We start from the raw sequence: 24,081 nt of genomic DNA, 5'->3' as shown, positions 1-24,081 counted from the left end.
TTCTTAATAAACCCTCAAAATCTGCAATTTTGTGAAGCTATGTTAGAAATGTTTTTTATTTATAAAATATAACCACTTTTTCAAGATATTTGACTTATAAGTGGTAATTAACAAAGGGAAACAAAATTTGATATAAAATTGAACTTATAGAATAGTCCTAACAAAAAGAACAAATTTTGACTAATCATTTTTCTTTTGTTTTTTTGTGGTACTCAAGTTTGAAATTAGGATTTCATGCTTATTAGTCTAGTACTCTATCACTTGAGACATGTCCCCAGCCCCTCTGTTTGAATTATTTTTTATGATTTTGCCTGGGTTGGCCTCAGATGATAATTCTATCTATTCTTCTTGTATAGCTGGAATTATAGGTGTGAGTCATGACATCTGTCTTATTCTTTGAAACAGGGTCCCTTAACACCTCCTGCCCCTCTCCCCACCCAAGGCTGGCCTCGAACTGAGATCTTTTTTATATCTGTCTAGGATTGTTGTGCACTCCTAATTTATCTTAACCTTAACTAAAAAGTAGATTAAGAGTGCAAAATGTCAACAAGAATATAAATTTCTTTATTCTTGAAATTAAAAAAAAAGCCTTTGAAATGGAATTCAATTTACATTTTTTGTGTTTTTTTCTTTTTAACTGAATGGTAATAGATTTAGTCAAAGAATATAGAATACCTTTGGCAACAGTAACAATAGCAGGTCAGTTAGTTAAAAAAAACTATTTCAATGTGAGTTTTTCACATTATACATTATGACCACAAAAGGTTAATTTTTTCATCTATTAGAATATTTTAACTTTATTGATAAGGGTAAAAGTAAATAAAAGAATTTCATACCCACCTCAGTTCCTACAGGTGCAACTGTTTTCAATTTCTTTGAAAGAGGCATTTCTACTGTGTCATCAGAGACCTGGTCTGATGCTTCTATGGTGCTATCTTCTTCCTCTTCACGGGTACGCTTGGGCACAGAGGAACTTGGGGTAGCTGAAACTTTGAAATTATGTAATTTAAGTCTCAAATTACACAATAAGAATAAATCTGCATACAGTATTTACACTGCATGAACAAGAATATAAACATTCAGGTCTTGTATCAATGCCTATCAACATAACTGGTTCTGGCTAATGTATGAATAAACAAATGACAACTGAAGCTTCAACTTAACTAATGCTAATCTAACTTGCTAATAAAGTCAGCCAACTTTTTAGCTATATTGATTTACTGATTGTACTGATACTCAACTATTTATAAAGTTTATATAAGACTTTTTTTTTATAATCCAGAACTTCTTAAGTGAAACACTGCCCAAGAGCTATCTACATTAAGCTACATATAAGGTTTGGGTTTGTTTCTTTTACTTAATAACAAAAACAATGGGCCAATTGTAAACATGAGATGTTAGGAATATAGTCGTTCCTTATCCTATCAGGTAAAAACAAGTATTTACAAGAACACTCAGGATATGTGCTGAGTCTAAGAAATTAAGATCCATGGGTCTGCTCTAACTTAATTCAAAAATTAAAACTTACCAGTGCCAAACACTGCTGTGGAAGTAGAAGGCCGCTCAACAGGTGAACTCTGGACAACCTCAACTACGTTTGGGGATAGTTCTTGGTTTACAGGCTCAATCTGAGCATGACTCTGTTGAGTAGGTTGCACAAAAGCTGTTGCCTGTGTTTGTTGCTGAACAGTTAAAATGGGCTGAGAAATGGAAGGCTGGACATTAGGACTAGTTGAACGAACAGATCCACTTGTACTTCCAAAAACTGGAACATGGTCCACAGGCCCCTCTGACTGCATAGCTAAAAAACAGTAACAATAGTATTTAATGTAAGCAAGCAATCCAGTCTTACCTGAGCTGGACTTACCTTTGTCTATTCTACGGCATATTCACATTTTTGTGTTTCTATGTAAATACTACTGGCTAAGCGAAGAGGTATTATGTACTTTTGTGTTACTTATGTGATGATAAAATAGCATGCAGTAATTTGTTGGCAAAATAAATAAGTATCTAGATTCTTCAACCATTCTGGAAAGCAGTATGGCATTCCCTCAGAAGACTCAACATAAAGCCCCTCTATGAATCAGCAATCCCACTCTTGGACATTTACCCAGATGACCACAAACAAATCCACACTAAAACTTCTAGCACAACCACGTTCACTGCAGTACTATTTACCAAAGCTAAAATATGGTAGTAATCCAGATGTCCTCAATAGATGAATGGATCAAGAAAATGTGGTATATATTCAAAATGGAATTCTATGCTTCCATTAGAAAAAATGACTTTGCCCCATTCGTAAGGAAATGTAAAGACTTGGAAAAATTATATTAAGTGAAGTAAGCCAGATGCAAAGAAACACAGGCTGCATCATTTCCCTCATCTGTAATAACTAGAATATGTCTAGGATATTCTTAGCAGAGGATCACAATGGCTCAATACCTATGTGCATATGACCATATAAAATGATGCTTAACAAAATGAACTCTTCAGAAATGGATACATGAGATTTTATTAGTGTACTATTTACAGTTATTTCCTTTTTCATTTTTTTCCCTCTTTGGTTTATTTCCTGTTGACACTGTTTTTGATTTTCATACCCACTGACTTGTATATAAGTTTATCTGATTTGGGGATGGGAAGGGAAATCATAAAGATTGGGACAAAGTATGAACCAATGCAATGGTGATACTCACTAGACATTATATTGGAAATGAATTTTATGACATGTGGGAGAGGGGAGTTCGAGTGTAAGTGGGAGAAAATGAGGGAGGAGGTAACACTGTTAAAAAAAATGTACTCATTAACTCATATAACTTTGACCCTTCTGTACATTACTTTACAATAAGATTAAAAAAACGATTTTTCTATCTATTGTTCCATTTAAATTAAAACCAAACAAATTGAAAGAAATTTAGGAGCTCAAAGTCAAATTGGGTATTTTTCATTAGTATCACTTTAACACAAATACGTTTGGAGTGAGAGATATACAGTTTAGGGTAGAGTGTTGGCCTAGCATATGCAAGGTCCTGGGTTTCATCCCTCGCAATATGCGAATAAATAAAAAATGAACAAACAAAAACCCTAGAACAAAAAAACCAAGACCCCAAAAAATATAAAACAAAACATTTAATGTGCAATCAAGTAAATATAGCTAAAATATTTTGTATTTTCATGGCATTTATATTATATACTTCAAAGCACTTGTAATGTTTTCTGAATTCTAACAGAATTTCTTACAGAAATACATATCTTGCAAACTTACTAGACATGTTTTGGGATTGTGAAAAAAGATTAATAAAAATAGATTCATGAACCTGAGGAAGTCAATCTAGGAAAGTAAAAGTGGTATTTATAAAATTCTATAAACTGGGCTAAGAATGTGGCTTAGTGGTAGAGTGCTTGCCTAGCATGCATGAAGCCTGGGCTCAATTCCTCAGTACCACATACACAGAAAAAACCTGAAGTGGCGCTGTGGCTCAAGTGATAGAGCAGTAGCCTTGAGAAAAAAGAAGCTCAAGGACAGTGTCCAGTCCCTGAGTTGAAGGCCCAAACCTGGAAAAAAAAAATCTGTGAGCTATAAAGTTTATAAGTTTAAAGAGAAGAAAATGAGTTCAGATAATTTCAATAAAAACGTGTTAAATTAATCACTATTTTTTTCCTATTATATTCTTTAGCCATCAGAAGTGAATATTTTAGTTGTATAAAAGCATACCATGTATTTATAGAGATGTATTTTCCCTCTTCTTTAGCTTAAAAAGAAAGTAGAAGAGAGGAGGAAATATGTTGAATTGTTAAACATCGTGATCAAGTATGGCAGTAGATGCTTATACTCTTAGCTATTCAGGATGCTAAGGCAGAAAGTTGGAGTTGGAACTCAGGTGAATTAGCAGGACTGTCTTGTAATATTTAAAAAGGGAGAGGTTGGGAACATAGCTCAGTGGTATAAAGGCTTGACTAGCACACAGGAGGCTGAGTTTGTTTCTTAATATGGCAAAAGTGAAAGGAAGTAAGTGTAAGTATCTTGAAAGGTATATATTCCAAAATATTAACTTTTACTATGATAACTGGCTTTAAATGCTTTATCCTACATGATTCTGTCATCTTCTAAAAATAAATCTGAGTAAACGGCCAGGCCAAGTAGATTTATGATCCTTTACTAACCTTCTTGTGATTCTACTTGTGTTGTGGGCATCACCGTTGCTGTTGGGGTAGTTGTTGGATTGGTGACTGTTGCAGGTGTGACCATTGGTCGGATACTGGCCCTGGGTGTTGACTTATTCCCAGCCATAGCTGCAGCTGTCACTTTACTTGGAGTAGAAACAACAGGAGTTGGCTTGATATTGGCTGTTGGTGGATCTGATGTGCTGGCTCTTGCAGAGGGGAAAATAAAGGAATAAGGTATTCATAGAACTTATTATAAATATTTCTTATAAGATTTACATACTATATAAAAAACAGGTACATCATTTCCTAAAGTGCGTGTTCAGCAATTATGGACTAAATATAGTTCAGACCTTATTATTTTTTTCTATCACTGTTTTATATACATTTGGGAGATTATTATTATTTTTTAAAAGACAGTGTAGAATGATACTTTTCATTTACCATTTCAAAACTCTTATTAAAAATGTTTTCAATTTGAGTAAAAACTGCAGATAATGTCTGAAAGTAGGCAATGTGGATGGAAATACATCCTAGTGTAGAATGGCTGAATCTATGTTAAACTCAGACTTCTATACTTATATTTTATAATATTACAAAGTCAGTAGTAGTGTGTCTTTGAAACCAGTCATTGACTAAAAGATGAAGAGACAATTTTGCAGATATATCTCTTTAGTATATATTCAAAAAATACTGATTGAGCACCAAGATCACTAGATCTTCCCTAAACTTTAGTTAAGAAAAGAAGATTATGAAACAATCAAAACTCACATTCCTCTTTCACCAGAAGCTTGAGTAGTTTTCAATGTAATCTGTCGCTGCTGTTCTGGGACCTATAAAGAGAAAGCTAGTGAGTTTTGTTCTTACTCCACTCAAGATTTCATTAAACAGAACCAAATATTTTACTCTTGTCAATTTTCTGTATTCTGGAATTTTAGGCAAAATTTATTCTGATGCTGGCTCCTAAATTGCCAGACACTTTAATGGAAAAGAATCTGTCATTCAAGCAGAATTAGCTAATCACCTTACTAGTAGGTTCTTGAGGCTCATCTCTCTGCTCTAAGTGTCTCTCTTGATGCTCCCTGAGTTCTCTCTCCAATCGACTGATTCGACCTTCATATTGGGACTTAAGAGCCGTCATACGAACATCGAGTTCATCTTTCTGCTGATCTAATGCTCCATTTCTTTGCTTAAGCTCCTCATTTTCTTTGGTTAGCTGGTCTTTTATACCTAAAAAGTAACCATGTGATACTATTATCGTCAAACATCAGAAATGTTTATATACTTCATTCCGAAGCTATACTTTAGCATGCTGACATACTATACACCTCAGTGAGCAAAGTTCTAAGATTATCCATGTTTAGCTTATTACTCTAATATAAAATGCATTTCAGCATAAAAATCTTGAACTTCTAGATAGCACAAAAATTTAAGCAAAGCTGAATGACTAAGGTCATGGAACCCCGCAATATTAGGCCTTTCAAGGATATTGCTTAATACTCTGCTGGAAGGTTCAGGACTCCACAACCCCCAAGTGGAACACAAAAAAAATCGATGGACTGGTAAGATATAACACTGTCTAGTTTATAGAAGGTTGTCTAAGCAGCACGGTTCAGACTTACGAGATCTGTCATAAAGCTGGAGAGGGTACAGATTAAGTAGAAAATTTATAGTACCATGTATTGTTTGATTATCTGCCAGCATAAAGACATCATAAATTTATCAGACATATTCACTGTTTGAACAAAATTGCTCTATGATGTGTCCAATATATAAGCCTAACAGAACACATACACAAGGGTCACATGTTTACTTTTCTTTCTTCTTTTAATTTTAAGCCTAAATCACACTATCAATTTTCAGTACCTAGTTCAAATATTAACCCATACAGAAACTTACTAGCTAAATGTGCAATTTTTGATTTTGCTGCTACAATAGCCTTTCTAGTTTTTTCTTCCTTTTCAGTTATCTGATGTCGGAGTTGTTCCTCCTGTGTGGTTCTATCTTGAAGGTCCTGACGGAGTCGTGAAAGTTCAGATTGAAGTTGCACAGTTTGTTCCTGTAGATTTCTTCCTTCTGTCTCTTTTTCAGACAATGTCTTTCAAAGGAAAAATAGGATACATCATTTAAGTCAGTACAAACTATAGGTCAAGAGTGGTAAACATACAGCCTGGAGACTACATAAGGCCTATGAAATCATGTTTCTTGTCAGCTGCCTCTACTAATAATTCTGTGTGGCTCAAATGATACTATACATCGACAAATGACCCTGGTCGAAAAAGTTTTCTCACTCTTGCTATAGATTTACAATGTATTACTTGTTACTTTGATTTCTTTCCATTAACTGTGAGGATTTAAAAATGGCAATCAAATCAATTAAGTGGAAGTGACACTTGAAATTTAGCTATTCATTATAAACATGGATCCATTCAAAGTAAAAAGGTATGTACAAATATACACATGTATATATACAAACATCCACACACTTATATGTGTGTTTCAGTGAGAACTCAAATTTCTTGGGGGTATAAAGGAAAATAAGAATTAGGGAATACACTTTTTATTGTTTTCACTCCTACCTTTTGCAGATTCTCTAATTGATTCTCGAGAGATTTTGTCTTTGATTCAGCTTGGCTGAGATTATCTTTGAGCTCTTGCATTTCCTGAACTGAGACATGCTGGTCCTGATGGTCTCCAGACGACTGAGCCGAAGACTCCATGACCTCAGAGTAAATTATAGTAATATACTTATTGTTTTTACATACAAGTGAATATTAGACTGCAAGTCAAATGATGATGTATTGCAGAATTGCTATAATAATCTTTTATCGATAATGAAATCAAGTATAAAAGATTACGTAAGAATATATGGTTTTCGTTGGTCAACACTAAAAGTGGTGGCATACTAAAGATGGCTTGGCACAGGCGGCTTAAACCTATATTCTAGCTACTTAGAATTACTGAGTAGCTAAGACTGGAAGTCAGCTTGGAGAGAAAAGTCCAAGACTACATTTTCAAAGTAACCAGTAAAAAGCTCAGCTAGGAAGTGGTGCTGTGGTTCAAGTGGTAGAGCACTAGCCTTGAGCTGAAGAGCTCAAGGACAGCACCCAGGCCCAGAGTTCAAGCCCCACAACTGACCAAAAAAAAAAAAAAAAAAAAGCTGAGTTAAAGGTACATTGCTCATATAGTAGAGAACAGCTGGGAACAACTAAAATGAATGGATGCAAGATGGTCAGTTCACACTCAAGTACCACTAAAAAAATTAAGAAATAAAAAAATTTGGTCTGGAGTCATGGCGTAAGTGGCAGAGTGCCAGCCATTAACAAGAAAGCTGAATAAGCATGCAAGGATGCCAGTTCAAACCCTGGCACTGTCACAAATAGCAAACATACAGAGAAATTGCTAAAGATTATACAAAGCCTGGTTAATCATACAAACTATAGTTTGTTTGTTTTTTTTCTTGTCGGTCGTGGGGCTTGAACTCTGGGCCTGGGCGCTGTCCCTCAGCTCTTCAGCTCAAGGCGAGTGCTCTACCACTTGAGCTACAGCGCCACTTCAAACTATAGTTTTTTGATATATGAAATTTGGATATATAAAATTTGCAAAGAATTAAAATAGCAACTAAATTGCCAAGAATTTACTAAAACAAACTTTTGAGTTTATAATACATTTTCTAGTCATGTGAAAATTAATGGTATAAGACTGCAGATTACTGTAGGCTAAAGTTTGAGCTTAGGACATAAAAATGAACAATATTCAAAATTATAAAGAGATTTCAGAAATATTCACCCTTATATACGTATCTCTATGTGCATTTTTTTTTTATTTAAAAAAATTTTTTTGGGTCCGGTCATGGGGCCTGAACTCTGGGCCCGGGTGCTGTCCCTCAACTCTTCAGCTCAAGGCTAGCGCTCTACCACTTGAGCCACAGTGCCATTTCTGGCTTTTTATTTTTTTTAAATTTATTTATTTAGTTTTTGGGTCCAGTTGTGGGGCCTGAACTCTGGGCCTGGGTGCTGTCCCTCAGCTCTTCAGCTCAAGGCTAGCGCTCTACCACTTGAGCCACAGCGCCACTTCTGGCTTTTTTTTTTTTTCTTTTTGCTTATGTGGTGCTGAGGAATTGAACCCAGGGTCTCAGGCATGCAAGGCAAGTGCTCTTCCACTGAGCCACCTTCCCAGGCCCCAGCTTTTTTCTTTTTGCTTATGTGGTGCTGAGGAATTGAACCCAGGGCCTCATGCATACAAGGTAAGTGTTCTATCACTGAGCCACCTTCCCAGCCCATGTATGTGCATTTTTAAAAGAAGAGTTCATCAACTACCTTATCCTGTTGTGCTTTGAGTTCTTCATACTGAGTTTTGTATCTGCGTCCAATTTTCTTGACTTGAGTGATAGTTTTGGCCTTTTCTTGGATTTCAATTATTTTGGAATCTAAATCCTTCTGAATGGCTTCCTTTTCAGTTTTTACTTTATTTAAATCTTCCTTAAGACTCTGTATTAAGTTCTGGTTGTTAGTCAAAGATGCATTTGATCTTCAAAAAACACAGGAAAGGTATCTTAAAAAGACTAAATATTTGAGACCAAATTTTAAAACAATTTAATATGGAAGTTTATCCTGTTATTTAATAATACCTTTTGAATTAAAAATCCCATTCCCACACATTATTTACCTTATGAATTTACAGCCCTCTACAAACATTTATTACATAAGCTTACATTATTCAGTGGACAAAAACTGAGCTACAAGTGTTTTATGTAACACACACAGTTTTATGAAGTAACCATATGATGATACCCAGATTTTAATTCAGATCTGCTGGAAAACAGAAACTATACTCTTTATTCTATTAGGTATGATTAGTCTTTTGATATAAAATATAGTAAATATGTTAGACTTAGCAGGCCATATGGCCTTATGGGCATAACAAGTTTTGGAAAGGCAAAAAAAGCAGTCTTACTGTTTATGCTATACAAAAATAAGCTAAATTTCATTGGTGGGCTATATAGCTAGATAGTGTATAATAACTCACCTCAATCAGATGATTTGAATTAACAGTAGGGTTTAACCATCTATTCTGATAAACCTTAGGAAGTCAAGCCTGTTGAATCTTACTTTATTTAGCTTTGAGAAGCAACATCTCTGTTATTCAACAAGCCAGAGTACTATTATTAGTAAAGACAATGTATAATAAAAATTTAAAGCTGTAAGCATTACATAAAAGGGGACTACTAAAAAAAATTAGAAAAATAAAAATAAAAAGGGGACTGCTGCTAGGTATAGTGGTATATGCCTAAATCTCAGCCTCTCAGGAAGCTAAGGTAAGGTAGGAGGATCATGACTCATGACAAGTTCAGGTGAAGTTAGTATAAGACCTTAGGTGAAAAAAGCTAAAAGCAAAAATCCATGCAGCAAGCAGGTCTTGAATTCAATACCCAATACTGTGGCAAAAATGGGAGGATTAGGATATCATGTGAATAAATGACACTAAAATTTAAAGGCAAAACAGGAACATTAGTTTTAATATTTAACATCTTTTTTTTTTTGTTAGTTGTGGGTCTTAAAATATGAGCTTGGGTGCTGTCCCTCAGCTCTTCAGCTCAAGGCGAGTGCTCTACCACTTGAGCTACAGTGCACTTCTGGTTTTTCTGAGTGGTTTATTGGAGATAAGAGTTTCAGGGACTTTCCTGCCAGGCTGGCTTTGAACCGTGATCTCAGATCTCAGCCTCCTGAGTAGCTAGGATTACAAGCTTAGGGAACCAGTGCCCGGCCTTAACATCTTACCATTAAAGGAGGTATATTTATTTCATTCTAACTTCATTAAAAAAAATATCCTTCCTTTATAGATTCATAAATACAACCAACAGCAAAATTAAAAAACCTGTCGCAAAAATGTTTTTTCTAAAAAAATAGATTTAACTTCAAATTTAGACAGTATAGAGAAAAATTCATTTAAGAAAGCATAATGGTGCCTACTACATTCCTCAGTAAAAGATAGAAAAGACACATGTAAGGGAGTAGGCATTTTCTCAACCAGGAAGCACTTGAAGAATCACATAAAAAAAAGTCAAAATGAACTTAAGACTTGTTTATTGTAAATGATTCAGGGCTTTTTTCCCCCATTTACCTTGCAATTTCAGCTTTAAGTCGCCCAAGTTCTTCAGTCAGCTGTTGGATACGCTTAGTATGAACTTCCTTTTCAGAAAGAAGCTTCCGATACTCTTCTGTATCTGGATCTTTCTGTTGATTTACTAGATGCTTCAATAGCAAAAGAGCACACTTAGTTTTTTAGGTTATCTGAAACGAACATGCTTTACAATTCAACTGCATCTAGATTTGGGCAGCTCATATTTCCTTCTTGAACTGATCATTTGCATAATAAAACTGAGACTGAAAGGTCTTTAAAATTGTAAAACCTAATTTATTAAGTAAATAATATGGTCACAATTCTAGAGTACTGCCAAAGAAGCTGCTTTATACTTATTAATTTTTGTCATATGAACACTGGTCTTACATCTTCATTTACAATAGGAAGAACTGGCTCAGACTGGTTAGGTACTGTCACAAGTCATATCTAAGAGTGTTTCAGCCTTCTGTGTGGACCTCCTAACTACACTATACTACACATTTTCATCTACCTAGTGAACAAATCTCTCTAGTGAGCAAATTTTCTTGAAGTTAGTAAAACTATATATAAATTACTGTTTTCATGTCTAAAAGTATTTTATTTTTATTTTTTGGTCGGTCGTGGGGCTTGAACTCTGGGCTTGGGTGCTGTCCTTGCACTCTTCAAGCTTTCTACCACTTGGGCCACTGTACCACTTCTGGATTTCTAGTGGTTTTTATTGGAGATGAGAGTCTCACTTCCTGCCAGGGCTGGGTTTGAACCTCGGTTTTCAGATCTCATACTCCTAAGTAGCTAGGATTACAGGGGTGAGCCACCAGCGCCCATCTAAAAGTATTTTAAAGTTAAAGTGAAAGCATATGCCTTTGTTATGAGAACTAAATAACTTAGTGTACAATATGTACTTGAAACTTTTTTAAACAACTGAGTTATAATTTTTATATCTCATATGTTTAGGCCACATATTTTGACTTCCATTGATAAATTGTAATTTTCACTGGTTCAAGTAATTTTCTTATCTCTAAACTTTACCCTATAATCTTTACCCATGTTTTTGAAGGGCTTTGACTTCATTTACCTGGTTACGTGCTTTCCAACGCTTGACATCCTCTTCTAATAACTTCTTCTCTGCCTGCAACATACCACTTTTCTCACTCAGTTCAGCATTTGCTTCTTGTAAGGGTAAAATATCTAATTCCAGCTTCCTCACCTGAAAAGTGTCAACACTTCTTTTTAACAACCAGTATAAAAAATATTTATAAATAAGAAAAACAGCAAGATAATTTTTTTTTTGGGGTCCAGTCGTGGGGCCTGAACTCTGGGCCTGGGCGCTGTCCCTCAGCTCTTCAGCTGAAGGCTAGCACTCTACCACTTTAGCTCCAGCACCACTTCTGGCTTTTTTCTTTTTGCTTATGTGGTACTGAGAAATCAAACCCAGGGCCTCATGCATGCAAGGCAAGCGCTCTACCATTGAGCCATCTTCCCAGTCCCAGCAAGATAATTCTTAATACTCTTGATGAAGATAGAAACCTTTGCTTGCATCTGCTGTAGATCCTGTTCTAGCCTCTCCTTTTCTTCTCTGAGCATCTTATTGGTCTCTATAAGTACATTCATTGTTTCAGTTTTCTTCATTAATTCTTCCTGTTGAGCCATTGTTTTTGCAGTTACCTGTAGATTTCAAATAAATGAATACACCAGCATCTAGTAGCATAACCATACATTTCACTGTAGCACTTTTCCTTTCATTGGTTGCCAGTTTTGACTAGTCTTTGCTCCTTTGCTGAAAAACAGTCTGTAGCAGTATCAACTTATCATTTATTTACAGAAAGACAACTGTGATAAGATGGATGGAATCTATTATAACTCGCCAAAGTTCTAAATGTTTCACATGCAAAGCTCATGTGATTCTTATTTTCCAAATATTATCGACAAACTAAGAGCAGGGACACATACAGCTAGAACTTTAAGAAAAGGAAGTGTGGGTATAGAGCTTTCACACAACTAGTTTACTGTATTAACAAATGCTTAATAAATTTTCAAGTTTAGGAAGAATACTTATTTCAAATTAAAGTTTCTACTATGTTAAATAGTAGGAATATAAGTAAGCTGCTTTTCATTTAACTGCTTTGTTAGTTTATGTACATACCTGGACCTTCTCCCTTTCAGCATTTAGGCTATCCTGCAATTCCTGCAGCTCTCTTTCTAAAAGTTCTACCCTTTGTCGGTAACGCAGACTCTCAACCTGAGCCACCTCAAAACGAGTTTCAGCAATTTCTTTTTCTCGTCGTATAAATCTACAGGAACACACATATGTTAAGGTTTTATCTGAAGTATAAAAAGCTAACATACAATGTTTAAAAAGTTTGATAGTTTTTAAGATTATCCTCCCCATCATTCATTTTGATAAGCAATTTTTGAATGTTTCCGCCAGTAATAGGATGTAAACTTTTTATTTCATAAAGATATGGCTTTATAAACAATGTGTCAATAAGCACAACACCAGTGACTTAATTAAGCCTGCAATCTTAGCTACTAAAGAAGCTGTGTTAATAGTTCAAGACCAGTTTGGTCAGTAAATTTGCTAGACTCTGTATTCTAAAATAACCAATAAAATGGAGGTCTGGAATTACAAATCAATTGGTAGAGCCTAAGAAAAAGTGCATGGTCTATTCTTACCTTTTCTTTTTTTCCTCTCCCTTTCTTTTCTTTGAGATAGGGTTTCACACCATAGCCCAGTTTGGTCTTAAAATCACAACCCTGCCTCCTCAGCATGTATTTCATTGTGTATTTAGGGTTTGGGACCCAAGTGCATGCACCACCGTATTTGTCATTTAATTTCTCAAGAGAACTAGCATAAGTTCTATCGTACTCAACTTTATCATCACTTATCTAGTGTATTTAAATGTCAAAAGTAAACACGAATCAATTAGTAGTGGTATTGGCCAATAAACGCTGAGCTTTATATTGAAATTATTTACAGCTTTCTTTTGCATCTGTATGTTTCATAGTATTATATCATAGTCATAAAATATTAAGAATGCATTTTACTTACCTGAGAATTTCTAAAATTTGTTCTTGAGATTTTCCTTCTTCACTGAGTGACACATTTAATGAACCTTGTACACCTTCCTTCATGGAGGCAACTACCTTATCACTTAATTTTTCAATCTGGTCATGAAGTAGTCTATTTTGTTTCTCTAAATCTTCACAGCGAGACACACATTTGGAAACTTCATCCTGTAAAACCAAGAGTCTGTGGTAGCAGCTATTTTTCAAATCTGCAGAACATTCTACTGTTACTTACAGTAATACCTTTAACATTCTCTCTCTTTCTTCCCAAGATGCTTTACACTCCACTAATTGTGATTCTGCTTTCTGAGTTGTTTCTTCCAAATGCTGACGGATTGATGCCATTTTTGAAACTTGTTCCTTGGCAGCTTGCAGAGCTTCAACATCAGCAGCATGTAGCATCAATTCTCTCTCATACTTGTTTTGTGCTTCTACAGCTATTTTAGCCTGCAAGAAATTAGTACCCCATTAACACAAAAGATGAATAAATCCATGAAGCTAGTAGGTAGTAGCTTAAGACAGTATAGTTAAGAAAAATGAAGATAAACTAAACATACCAAACTGATGAATCTGCTTACTAAAATTATTTTTAAAAACTGTTAAAATGTAGCCATTTGGAACAAATGTTGTAAAAATTAAATGTAAGTTATGTAAAATATACTTATAAACTTGCAGATAACAAGTAAAGTGTAAATACAAGATTAATAATCAGAAAGACGTAAACAGTAATGTTCTGCAACTTGTAGAATTTGCATATATCTTTGAGCTGAACATCCCTAGGTAAGGAACTTCTGAGTACTGGTACTCAAAAAATAAGACTGTGGAGCACGACAGGCTAGGGTTCAACATGTACATTACTTGATTTTTATTTACAATGCTTTGTTGTTTTATAGTCATTTTGGTTTATTTAACTTGTCTGGCCACTCCTGGGATTTGACTCAGGGCCTGGGTGTTATTCCTGAGATTTTTCTGCTCAAGGCTCCATGTAAGCCCCATTTCCACTTACAGCTTTTTGGTCGTTAATTGGAGATGACTCTCAGTGACTTTTCTATGCAGACTGGCTATGAACTGTGGTCCTCAGATCTCAGTTTCCTGAGTAGTTAGGATTACAGGTGTGCGCTACTGGTTCCTCCCAACTCCCTGCTAATTTACTTTCGAGACTTTTCTTCTCATTTTCAAAGTAATGTATTTACATATTACATACAATTAAATGATAACCAAATGAAAAACTATTAACATAGCAACTGAATTAAACATGAGAATATTAACTATATCCATAATTTATTCTCTAATTCTAACATTTTAATGACTCTCATTTTCCTAAATTAGGTTTTATAATTCTTTGTTCATGAGAACACTGTAAAAAGCTTTGTTATATAGTGGTATATACCATAACATTCAGGTTTTAGCTTTTCAAGTTTTATAAAATAATTTGTACAGAACTCTGTGCAAGCTGACCAATATATTAAAGTATATTTTTTTACAAGCATTTTTTTCAATGGAATCTACCTTAAGTATATTGTCTATACCATTAGATAAAGTGAAGGACTGCATAATGAAAGTTCACAAATGACACCAAGTTCCTGTTTTTCTTTCTTTCCATTTGTCAAGACCATTTGGCTAATGGAGAATGCACTATTTACTGTTTTTTTTAACCTAATCCAAGTTGGACAAGAATTAACAATATGCTAGCACTTTTATAAGGTCTATCATCTATCAAGAATCATTCTCTAGGCTCAATACTTGTTTCTCAAAAATGGATTATGAGAACAACACTTACTTGTTCCTGGCAGTCACGTCGAGCTTGTTGTTCATTACTGAGAGCCTCACTTGCTCTCTGAAGAGCTTCCTGTACTTCACTTTGAACACTAGAAAGTGTTTTCTTCAACTCAGTTAACTAAAAAACAACAACAACAATAACAACAACAACAAATACCAAGATTAAAATCAGAATTAACTAAAACTTGAAAATATGGAAGAAAAATATTTTGATCCAATTAGCCCCAAGGACTGTTGCCAAAATGAAGTTATAAGGTGAAATAATCTACATCAAGTTTAGTAATTACATATTCACTTCTTACTGTTTACAAAAGATTTTAAATTGTAGTTCTATCTAATTTTGTAAAGTGAGCTCAAATTTCAAAAGGACACATTTAGATGAATAGAACATATGAAACAAAACTAGCTCTATGTTCAATTTCTCCTGTGATGAACTAAATGATAACTACAGTTAAACAAAGATTCATTTTTTCTGTGTAACACAAAGCTATGAAGATTATTATGGCCAGGAACCAATTTACCTGTTGTTCCATGCTTTCTATAGCTTTTCTCTTGTCATCTTGAAGTTCTTGTTTATCCTTTTCTACTTCCATTAACTTCTTCTCCAACTGTGTCTGAAATTCAGCTGATTCTTTTAAGCGTACTTCAATGTTCTTACGTACTTCCTCTGTTACCTTTATATTACAAATGATAATAAAAAATGACATACACATTTTTGTCATTACTTCCTCTAAATCTAAATTTGAAATGTATTTTTTTAAAGTAAAGTTGGCCTAAAACCCAGAGACTCCACAAAATAGAGACTAAAACAAATACATAACAGAAATTTGCAAACACAATTTACCTCTCAACTTGCACTGTTATTTTGTAACAAACTTTCTAATTTTTCTTCTTTGCCACTGTCCATATATTTACCACATGTCTAATGTATCACTGAAAGGTATTTTTCTCACACACTGATAAGCACTGCCCTAGGGTACTGATAATCAACTTTCTCTCTTCCAAGCCACACAATTATTTTTGCAAAGATAAAATAATGAAGTTAGAAAATGTTAATTCCAAATAAGCCTACAGAATACTTCGCAACATAATATTCAAAGCCTTCTATATCTGTTTCTCTACTAACTTTTTCTCTCAATATTTCACTTCACACATTCAATAATCCAGCTACACTGTCAGCACACAAATCCTTTCTATCTTCGTCAAACATGTAATATTTTTCTTTTATCTCTGATTTTCTAAACAATTCCTTCCTTCAAAGCTGTGCTTAACTGCCAACTCTCCCTACATGTCTTTATCAACATCTGATTTGCTATTTTCCTAAAATAATTACTCTCTCCTTTGCTTTATAAATTTTGTGTCTTTTAATTGAGACTTACGAACTTTTGCAAATTATATAGGCAATAATGTCAGTTTAACTAGTAACAGTGTTTAAAATTTTTTTTTAAAGTTAATATAGTGATCTGAATTTTCAGATTCATACATACCTGTTTTTCTTTGTTCAGTGATTCTTCTAAGTTAGTAACCATTGCTCGATACTGTTCCACATTACTGGTACTTGTTTTGAGTCTCTCCTTTAAGTCATTTACCTGTTCTTCAGCCTGCCTTAGTTGACTCAGTAGATCATCCATATCTTCTTTGTCATTCGGCTGACCTAAAGGCATAATTCCTCTATAAAATCAATAGTACTACAATAGTACTAGAGATGACTAATATGCAATTAGAATTAGTTTGAACATGCAAGTACTTAACTATTCAGGTATATTTTGATCCATGTTGAATATAAAAAGTTATTATTTTTCATTTAGCACTTCCTTGATAAAAATGCAAATATTAGAGACCTGCTGTTATTTCCTAATTTACTACTTGAAAATGTATTATAAAATACTAAAATATTTAATGGAGAGAGGGGTACAGCCCAGTGTTACTGTGCACATCTAACATATCTGTGCATGACAGGGTTCAATAACTCTCATTCTTAAAAAAAAAACAACAAAAAACGATAAGCCTGCAGTTAGCCTTATTCTTGGATTTATCTAAAATGCATGGAAAAGGAAAACTGAAAGCTGAAAATATTTCTTTTGTCATCTGATAGCAGTAAGAAAATATTAGTGGGTAGTTATGTGTACAAAGGACAGCAAATGCTAATGAAATATGAGGCTATTAATAAGCAAAGAGTAGAATACTGCTTTAAAGGAGTCCAATGAAATCAATTAAGTTCTTTAACTGCACCTTAATAGTTTTAAAGAATAAGCTCATGCCAAAAGAGGACGAATCATAAATTCAACTGTTATCTTCATGCAAAATAAACCATTTTGAAACATCAACAAATGATTTCAGGGTGAGGTTATAAATCACTGTAATACTGTAATGAGCTTGCCTACTATGTGTAAGGCTCTGGGTTTCATGTGTAACAAAACACACACACACATTTCTAGTATACTGAAAACAGAAAATGTACTTTAGGGTCACTTGCTATGTAGAATCATTTTGAATCTTGCAGTTTCCCAAATTTATTAGTTTCTGCTCTGAACTGAGTCTTATTATACAGAATAAAAGTGAGCTTAACCACTGTCTATTAATTAAGAGAAAGGGTACTGACTTATGACAAGCTATAAACCTAAAAGTACCTACATTTTATTTAGTTAAAATTATACATACAAGTCTATTTACCTTTACCAGTTCTTTGTGCAGACTGAGAAGCAAGTTGGGCTTCCATACTACTGATCTGCTGTTTAGATGTTGCAATTTCTTTTTGAGCATTTTTCAATAGCTCTTTTGTGTTAAGATGAAGGCTTATCTCTGTGTCTAGCTGTCTCTTTGTATCTAGAAGTTGAACCTGTAAGAAAAAAATACATTAAACCTATGAAGATTATCCTTACTTTCCTATATAACTAGAGATTGAAGTTTGCTTTCTCAAGATCCTTAAGAACTCTGAGCCAAAGGTACAGAAAAAGATTTATATTACTATCCCAAATACCCACATAGACAAAACAAATGATACAACTATTATCTCTGAAATGGTTCTGTCCTACTTTACAAACTAAGTTTCTAGTATCTGTCACAGGAATAGGAAATCGAAAACAAATACTGAATAAGAGTCCTGAAGTAGCTATTGAAGTAGCTCAAGGTCTTAAAACTAGAGTATCAGAGTAAAGCAGCTGTACAGATACAGAACACTAGAATAAGTAAAAGGGAGCCCTTGAATATTAGACTAGTGATCAGTGCATGCTTGTGAGATTTCCTACACAGGAATTATCCAAAAGGCTTAGAATGAAGAATGCCCAACCCTGAGAAAGTCAGCAACAATACCTATTCCTAGCAGACATATTGAGAAAGGTATAGTTCACTTGAAATTGGTACTTTCTCATTAGTGGGGAATAATTAGTTCTAACTAAGTAAGCATTGCTCTGGGTTCACTTACACACACACACACACACACACACACACACACACACACACACACACACACACACACACACACACACACACACACACACACACACGAGAACCTAACTTCCCACAGGAACAAAGATCAAGAATACTAAAATTAATTTTTTTTAAAAAAACAGCTGCATAAAACAATGAGGAATCCTAGGCATACAAGCCAAGAAATATTTAGTTTAAAACAAGTTTAAAAAAAATGACTTTTTAACTTGAATGGCAATGTGTTCCTATTCCAGATTAGGAAGCTATAGATATGCAAAATCCAACAGACTCACATCTAGATTCCTAGTAAGTGTGTGTCTTTGTTCCACCTCATTTTCCAACTTCTTCTTTAGATGAGAGATTTCATTTTCCAGTTTTTCTATCTGGGTACTAAGCCTTTGTTTGGTTTCTGTTTCAGATCGCTCTAATATTCCCTAAGAAAAAGAGAAAATACTATGTTTGAGTTTTAAAAAAAGGCAATTCAAAGGAAAAAAATTTGAATATAGAATTACAGGATCACCACCACATGTGAAGAAATTACGATCTAGGATATTTAACAAGTATTTTAACCACTTTTTATATTAAAACTCTATTTAACCAAATAGGAAAGAAGAAAACACATTATATCATTCATTAGATTTCCCTAGTCTTAGGAATAATCAATTTACCAATCACATCAACAGTGCAATAAATAGGACTGAGGTTCAAATGTGTTAACTGTAAGATTTCAATAAATTCTCTTGTTAAATTTTATTTAAAATGTTTAATAAACACATTCAATGATTATTATTCAAAGAGTAACAGAAGTAGCAGATCAAATTTCCAATTAAGAAAATGGAGAATATGTAAAACTTTTCCTCCACAGTTTTAGATTACCTGAATTGTTTGCAGATTAGTCAGCAGCAAGTTTTGCCCCCTTTGTTCAGCTAACAAAGACTCCCTTTGCTGAGAAAGACGGACTTCTGACAATTTAAGCATTTCCTTTTCCTTCTTCAAATTTTCTGCTCTTACCTTATGGATGCAAGAAAAAGAAAAAATGTTGGAAAACATCATATTAAACATAATACAATTATAAAGATCATATTTCATTATGTAATGCATTACATCGTTTAGAGCCTATACCTCATCATGTAAAGATTTATCACACTCTAAGGTATATGCGTTAATAAATGTTATTGCGAATATTAATAGATTAAATGAAAAATATTTCAAATACCACAAATATTCAGTTACTTTGTTTTCACAAACCAGACCTCAAAACAATGGCAACAAAAATCTGAAATAGCATATATAAGCCTGTGTAACTATGCTACAGTTATATAAGCATACTATTAAGTAACAGATCTAATTAAGGTTTTTATTCCCATGTTAAGTGATAACTCATGTAATTAATTTTATTCTCCTTCTATAAAGAGTATATTCTGGGGGCTGGGAAGGTGGCTCAGTGGTAGAATGCTTGCCTTGCATGCATGAGGCCCTGGGTTTGATTCCTTAGCACCACATAAGCAGAAAAAAAAAAAAGCCGGAAGTAGTGCTAGGGCTCAAGTGGTAGATAGCTAGTCTTGAGCTGAAGAGCTGAGGGACAGGGCCCAGGCCCAGAGTTCAGGCCCACAACTGGACCCCCCCCCCAAAAAAAAGAGTATAGTCTAACCTCAGGGGACATGGAAGAGGCATTTTCATTTGGAAATTAACAGTCACAAGGAATTCACATTTACATATGAGTATTCATATTAATATCAGCCTGAAAAATATTGCTGTTCATTTCCCACTATGGTCAGAACAACATAATGATGAAAAGAACGCAGCCAATATAACTAGAAACCTAGATTTAAGTCTTAGTCAATCTATTGTTTATGACTTCAAAAACAGACAAATTACTTAGTAGCTCTTAGATATTTTTCTCACAGGTAAGATGGGGGACAAATGTACATTGCTTACAAGCAATGATCAGAGTAAGATTGGAGAAATAACCTTTTACCATTAGCTAGTTCAGTATTTATCTATAAGTAGTATGGATTATAAATACTTGTGGTTCAATTAAAATTTAGAAATATAATTCAGTACATTATAATTTTCAATCTTAAAAATGAAGCAGGCAGGTAAAATATGTTAAGTCTTTGTTATAAATGGATTGCTGGCTTCTAAATTTATTTAGAAATGGAAGTCTTGGAAGAAAATCTTAGTCCAATAAAATCCAATTATGAACATTGTTTTCTCCTCAATCTTAATAGGAACAACCACCTATTAAGGTACTGTAAGTTATATGGAAACTATGTAATAAGGACCTGTTATCCAAAATACTCAAATACTTAAGACATTTCAATCAGTATTATAATAGTATTAAGTTAAGGGACTGTTCTCACTTCTGCAACAGCTAACTTTTCATTTGCTCCTCTCAAGTCTTGAGTCATTGTATTGATGATCTGTTCTTGCTTTTGAGTTGTTGCAGTGAGTTTCTGATTTCTTTCTTGTAGGGATGTTATTTCTCGACGATATCCTTCAACATTATCTTGTAGCATTTCATATCTGGTATGAAAGACAAATAATTTTATACACAGCCTTATCGGAGTTTCATAACAGTCTAATTCCTTTTCCTATTTTCTAGGTTAGAAAATGAGGTAGCAACACACACACACAAATATTTTGATTTGGGGTGCTGAACTAGATGTACTGAAGTAACTCTTGGCTTACTATCATTATACAAACATATCCTTATCATCTACTATGTGTAAATATTGTCTTAAATGCTAAAATAACATTAAAATAAATCTGAAATAGCCTTCCTAGGACTATCTAGCACCCATTTCTCTACTATCTACAACAGAACAGGCAATAACATTCACTTGTATTTCATTCATCCTCTGGTACATTTCCAAAGAATTTAGACATGCAGAAACAAAATTTCAGAAAGGGTTATTAGCAACATTTTTCATATAAACCTCAACTTATGAATTTAACTCATTAGTACTGCCCAGGAATGGTTGATATTAGCCAATATTAACAAATGAACCATGTGGCTGCTCATATGGATTATGGTCCACAAAAAAGCAAAACAACTACATATTAATCCTTCAACTTGAATCATTTGAAAACTGAAGTATAATACACTTCATTAAGTTTTGAAAAAGAAAATTTACCGTTTAGAAGCAAAATCTAGTTGGGTAGAAATTTTCGTGTTTTGTGATCTCAAATCTGTGACTTGTTCCTGAAGTTTCTCGTGTTGCTCATTTTGTACTTTTTCACTATCAGCTTTTTCCTTTTTATAGTTCTCAAAAATTTCCTGCAACTAAATGTTGGATATTATTAGAAGATGACATTATGTCTCTAAAAATGTGCTCCAAGATAATCTGTGATCTTAAATAGGTATGATCTTTTACCTGTTTAAGGGCAGCCTTTGCTTCTACAGCCTCTGTTGATTCAATAACAGGCACAGGAGCAGGTGTAGAAGTATTCTGTGACGTAGTTGTACGTTTGGGAGTTGACACAATAGAAATATCATCTAAGCTTGAAGCTTAAAGAAAAGGATTAAAAGTAATTTACTGTTTATAACCAAAATAAATATTAATTCTAAGATGTACTATTTCATAAATACTCATCAGTAATTTTCATTCTCAGCAATGTTTTTAGAACTGATGACATATACCAATCAGTTGATACTGTCATTAGTGGCTATTCCTATCAGATTTCATTTCTTAATACATTTCCAAAACACTTCCTTAAATAACATATAAAAACCTACCTTGTAATGGTATGTCAACTCCTGTGGTTTGTGACAATAAAATACGGTACATATCACGCTGACGAACTATGGAATCAACCAGCTGCATCTGATGATGTCGTGACTCACGGAGTTGCTCCAGTTCAGTGAGGGAGCTCTCAAGTTTGAGCTGGAGCTCACTGATTCTGCAGAACAAGAAGTCATCCTATTTACAAGCCTCTGTTAAGGTTAGTTGACTTGAAAACAAAAGCATAATTAGACTTTATTAAATTACTACTAAAAATTATCGAAACATCCTTGCCTATCTTTCATTTAAGCACATGGTTTTCATCCTTTTTTCCTTCTGCTGATACTTTTAAGAATGATTTTTTTGAATTCCTCACATAGAGGACTCAGGTCCTACATGTACTCATATCACCATCTAAAAAAAGTCTGCCAAAGTTAAACAATCTTACTCAGTCTAAACAATAGTCTTCTTTTGTTAAATTCATTTCTCTTCCTCTCATACCATACTGTCTCCATGAAGCTTGGTCTATTTCTTGAACTGCAGTCTATGCCATCCAACTGTATCCTCTCAGATATAGGTCATTTTCTACTATCTTTCTATTTGGGGGGAGGAGTTATTGCTCTATTTCTTTTTCTAAATCCCCAAATTCATAGTAGCCAGCACTATTAGGGACACATGAAGAAGTTTCAATAATCGTAATTAATCACTTACTTAGATGAAGTTGTTTCTTGTTCTTCCCTTTCTCTTGTTTCCCCAAGTTCCCTAAGAGCAAATAACAGACGTTGATTTTGTTGCTGAAGCTCTTCAATGTTTCTGTAGGACACTAGATGCTGTGATATCACTTCAGATGAACTACTTATGTCAGCTGAGCTCACTTCCTCATCACGAATTACGTGGTTACCTCTGGCTTCTTCAAGTTCCATTAAAAGCACTCTTATCTAAAACCAAAATATTAGTATTACAGAACAACATTAGCCTTGATATTTGGAAGAGAAGGAAATTCTGAAATGAAAACATTACTTACAAAAATACCAAACTTGTCTTAACTGAACTTATCTTAAAAATAAAGTTACAGGGCTGGGAAGGTGGCTCAGTGGTAAAGTGCTTGCCTTGTATGCATGAGGTCCTGGGTTTGATTCCTCAGCACCACATAAACAGAAAAAGCCAGAAGTGGAGCTATGGCTCAAGTGGTAGAGCGCTAGTCTTGAGCTGAAGAGCTGAGGGACAGCGCCCCAGCCCAGAGTTCAGGCCTTGTGACCGACCAAAATAAAGAGTTACAAACTGGCTAAGTGCCTATTGTCCAAGGTACTAAGTAGGCTGAGGCAAAAGTATGCCTCAACCTAGGAATTCAGAGCTAGCCCAGGCTATTTGTGCTTGCTAGCAAATGCTCTACCACTTTGAGCCATATTTCTAGCTCTTTTGACCTTTTAGTTAACTTTTCAGATAAAGTCTTGTAGTTTTGGCCAGAATTAGCCTGAGACTACAATCCTCATTTCTCTTGTAGCTGGATTACAGGCTTGTTCTACCACAATCAACTTAGCTTGTTTGTTGAGATAGGGGGTCTTGCTAGTAACTTTTGCCTGATTGACCCCAAACTGTTTTTCTCTCATCTTCATTTCCATATGTGAAATCATGGCATAATAGTGCACACGTATACTCTCTCTCAGTATTCAGTAGAGGCAGAAGAGAGTTGGAGGACAGCCTGGAGTACATAGTAAAAACTTGTCTCAAAAAAAATAAAAAACCAAAATAAAGTAAAAAATGGTAGAATAAATATTCAGTATAATATTTCAAT

General features: G+C 34.3%; 1 protein-coding gene across 2 annotated transcripts in view; it reads right to left on the bottom strand.

The window, feature by feature from the left end:
- Positions 1 to 24,081, bottom strand: part of Tpr (translocated promoter region, nuclear basket protein) — a 56,329-nt gene that overhangs the window by 17,739 nt on the left and 14,509 nt on the right. For both annotated transcript variants that reach the window (XM_013021793.1, XM_013021792.1), the window contains 25 exons: positions 22,998 to 23,224; positions 22,301 to 22,464; positions 21,939 to 22,072; positions 21,699 to 21,847; positions 20,925 to 21,087; positions 19,438 to 19,572; positions 18,855 to 18,995; positions 17,806 to 17,971; positions 16,620 to 16,786; positions 15,654 to 15,806; positions 15,134 to 15,250; positions 13,597 to 13,800; positions 13,337 to 13,521; positions 12,431 to 12,578; positions 11,815 to 11,952; positions 11,363 to 11,494; positions 10,288 to 10,418; positions 8,484 to 8,694; positions 6,744 to 6,887; positions 6,064 to 6,262; positions 5,189 to 5,394; positions 4,936 to 4,997; positions 4,165 to 4,373; positions 1,529 to 1,801; positions 841 to 989 (listed from right to left, as the gene is read on the bottom strand). In XM_013021793.1, coding sequence (XP_012877247.1) covers positions 841 to 989; positions 1,529 to 1,801; positions 4,165 to 4,373; positions 4,936 to 4,997; positions 5,189 to 5,394; positions 6,064 to 6,262; positions 6,744 to 6,887; positions 8,484 to 8,694; positions 10,288 to 10,418; positions 11,363 to 11,494; positions 11,815 to 11,952; positions 12,431 to 12,578; positions 13,337 to 13,521; positions 13,597 to 13,800; positions 15,134 to 15,250; positions 15,654 to 15,806; positions 16,620 to 16,786; positions 17,806 to 17,971; positions 18,855 to 18,995; positions 19,438 to 19,572; positions 20,925 to 21,087; positions 21,699 to 21,847; positions 21,939 to 22,072; positions 22,301 to 22,464; positions 22,998 to 23,224 — 4,107 coding nt within the window. The remainder of the gene's footprint in view (positions 1 to 840; positions 990 to 1,528; positions 1,802 to 4,164; positions 4,374 to 4,935; positions 4,998 to 5,188; positions 5,395 to 6,063; positions 6,263 to 6,743; positions 6,888 to 8,483; positions 8,695 to 10,287; positions 10,419 to 11,362; positions 11,495 to 11,814; positions 11,953 to 12,430; positions 12,579 to 13,336; positions 13,522 to 13,596; positions 13,801 to 15,133; positions 15,251 to 15,653; positions 15,807 to 16,619; positions 16,787 to 17,805; positions 17,972 to 18,854; positions 18,996 to 19,437; positions 19,573 to 20,924; positions 21,088 to 21,698; positions 21,848 to 21,938; positions 22,073 to 22,300; positions 22,465 to 22,997; positions 23,225 to 24,081) is intronic.

This window comes from Dipodomys ordii, unplaced genomic scaffold (genome assembly GCF_000151885.1).
Source record: "Dipodomys ordii isolate 6190 unplaced genomic scaffold, Dord_2.0 Scaffold57, whole genome shotgun sequence".
Taxonomy (NCBI): domain Eukaryota; kingdom Metazoa; phylum Chordata; class Mammalia; order Rodentia; family Heteromyidae; genus Dipodomys; species Dipodomys ordii.
This window is presented reverse-complemented; position numbering and strand designations above follow the sequence as displayed.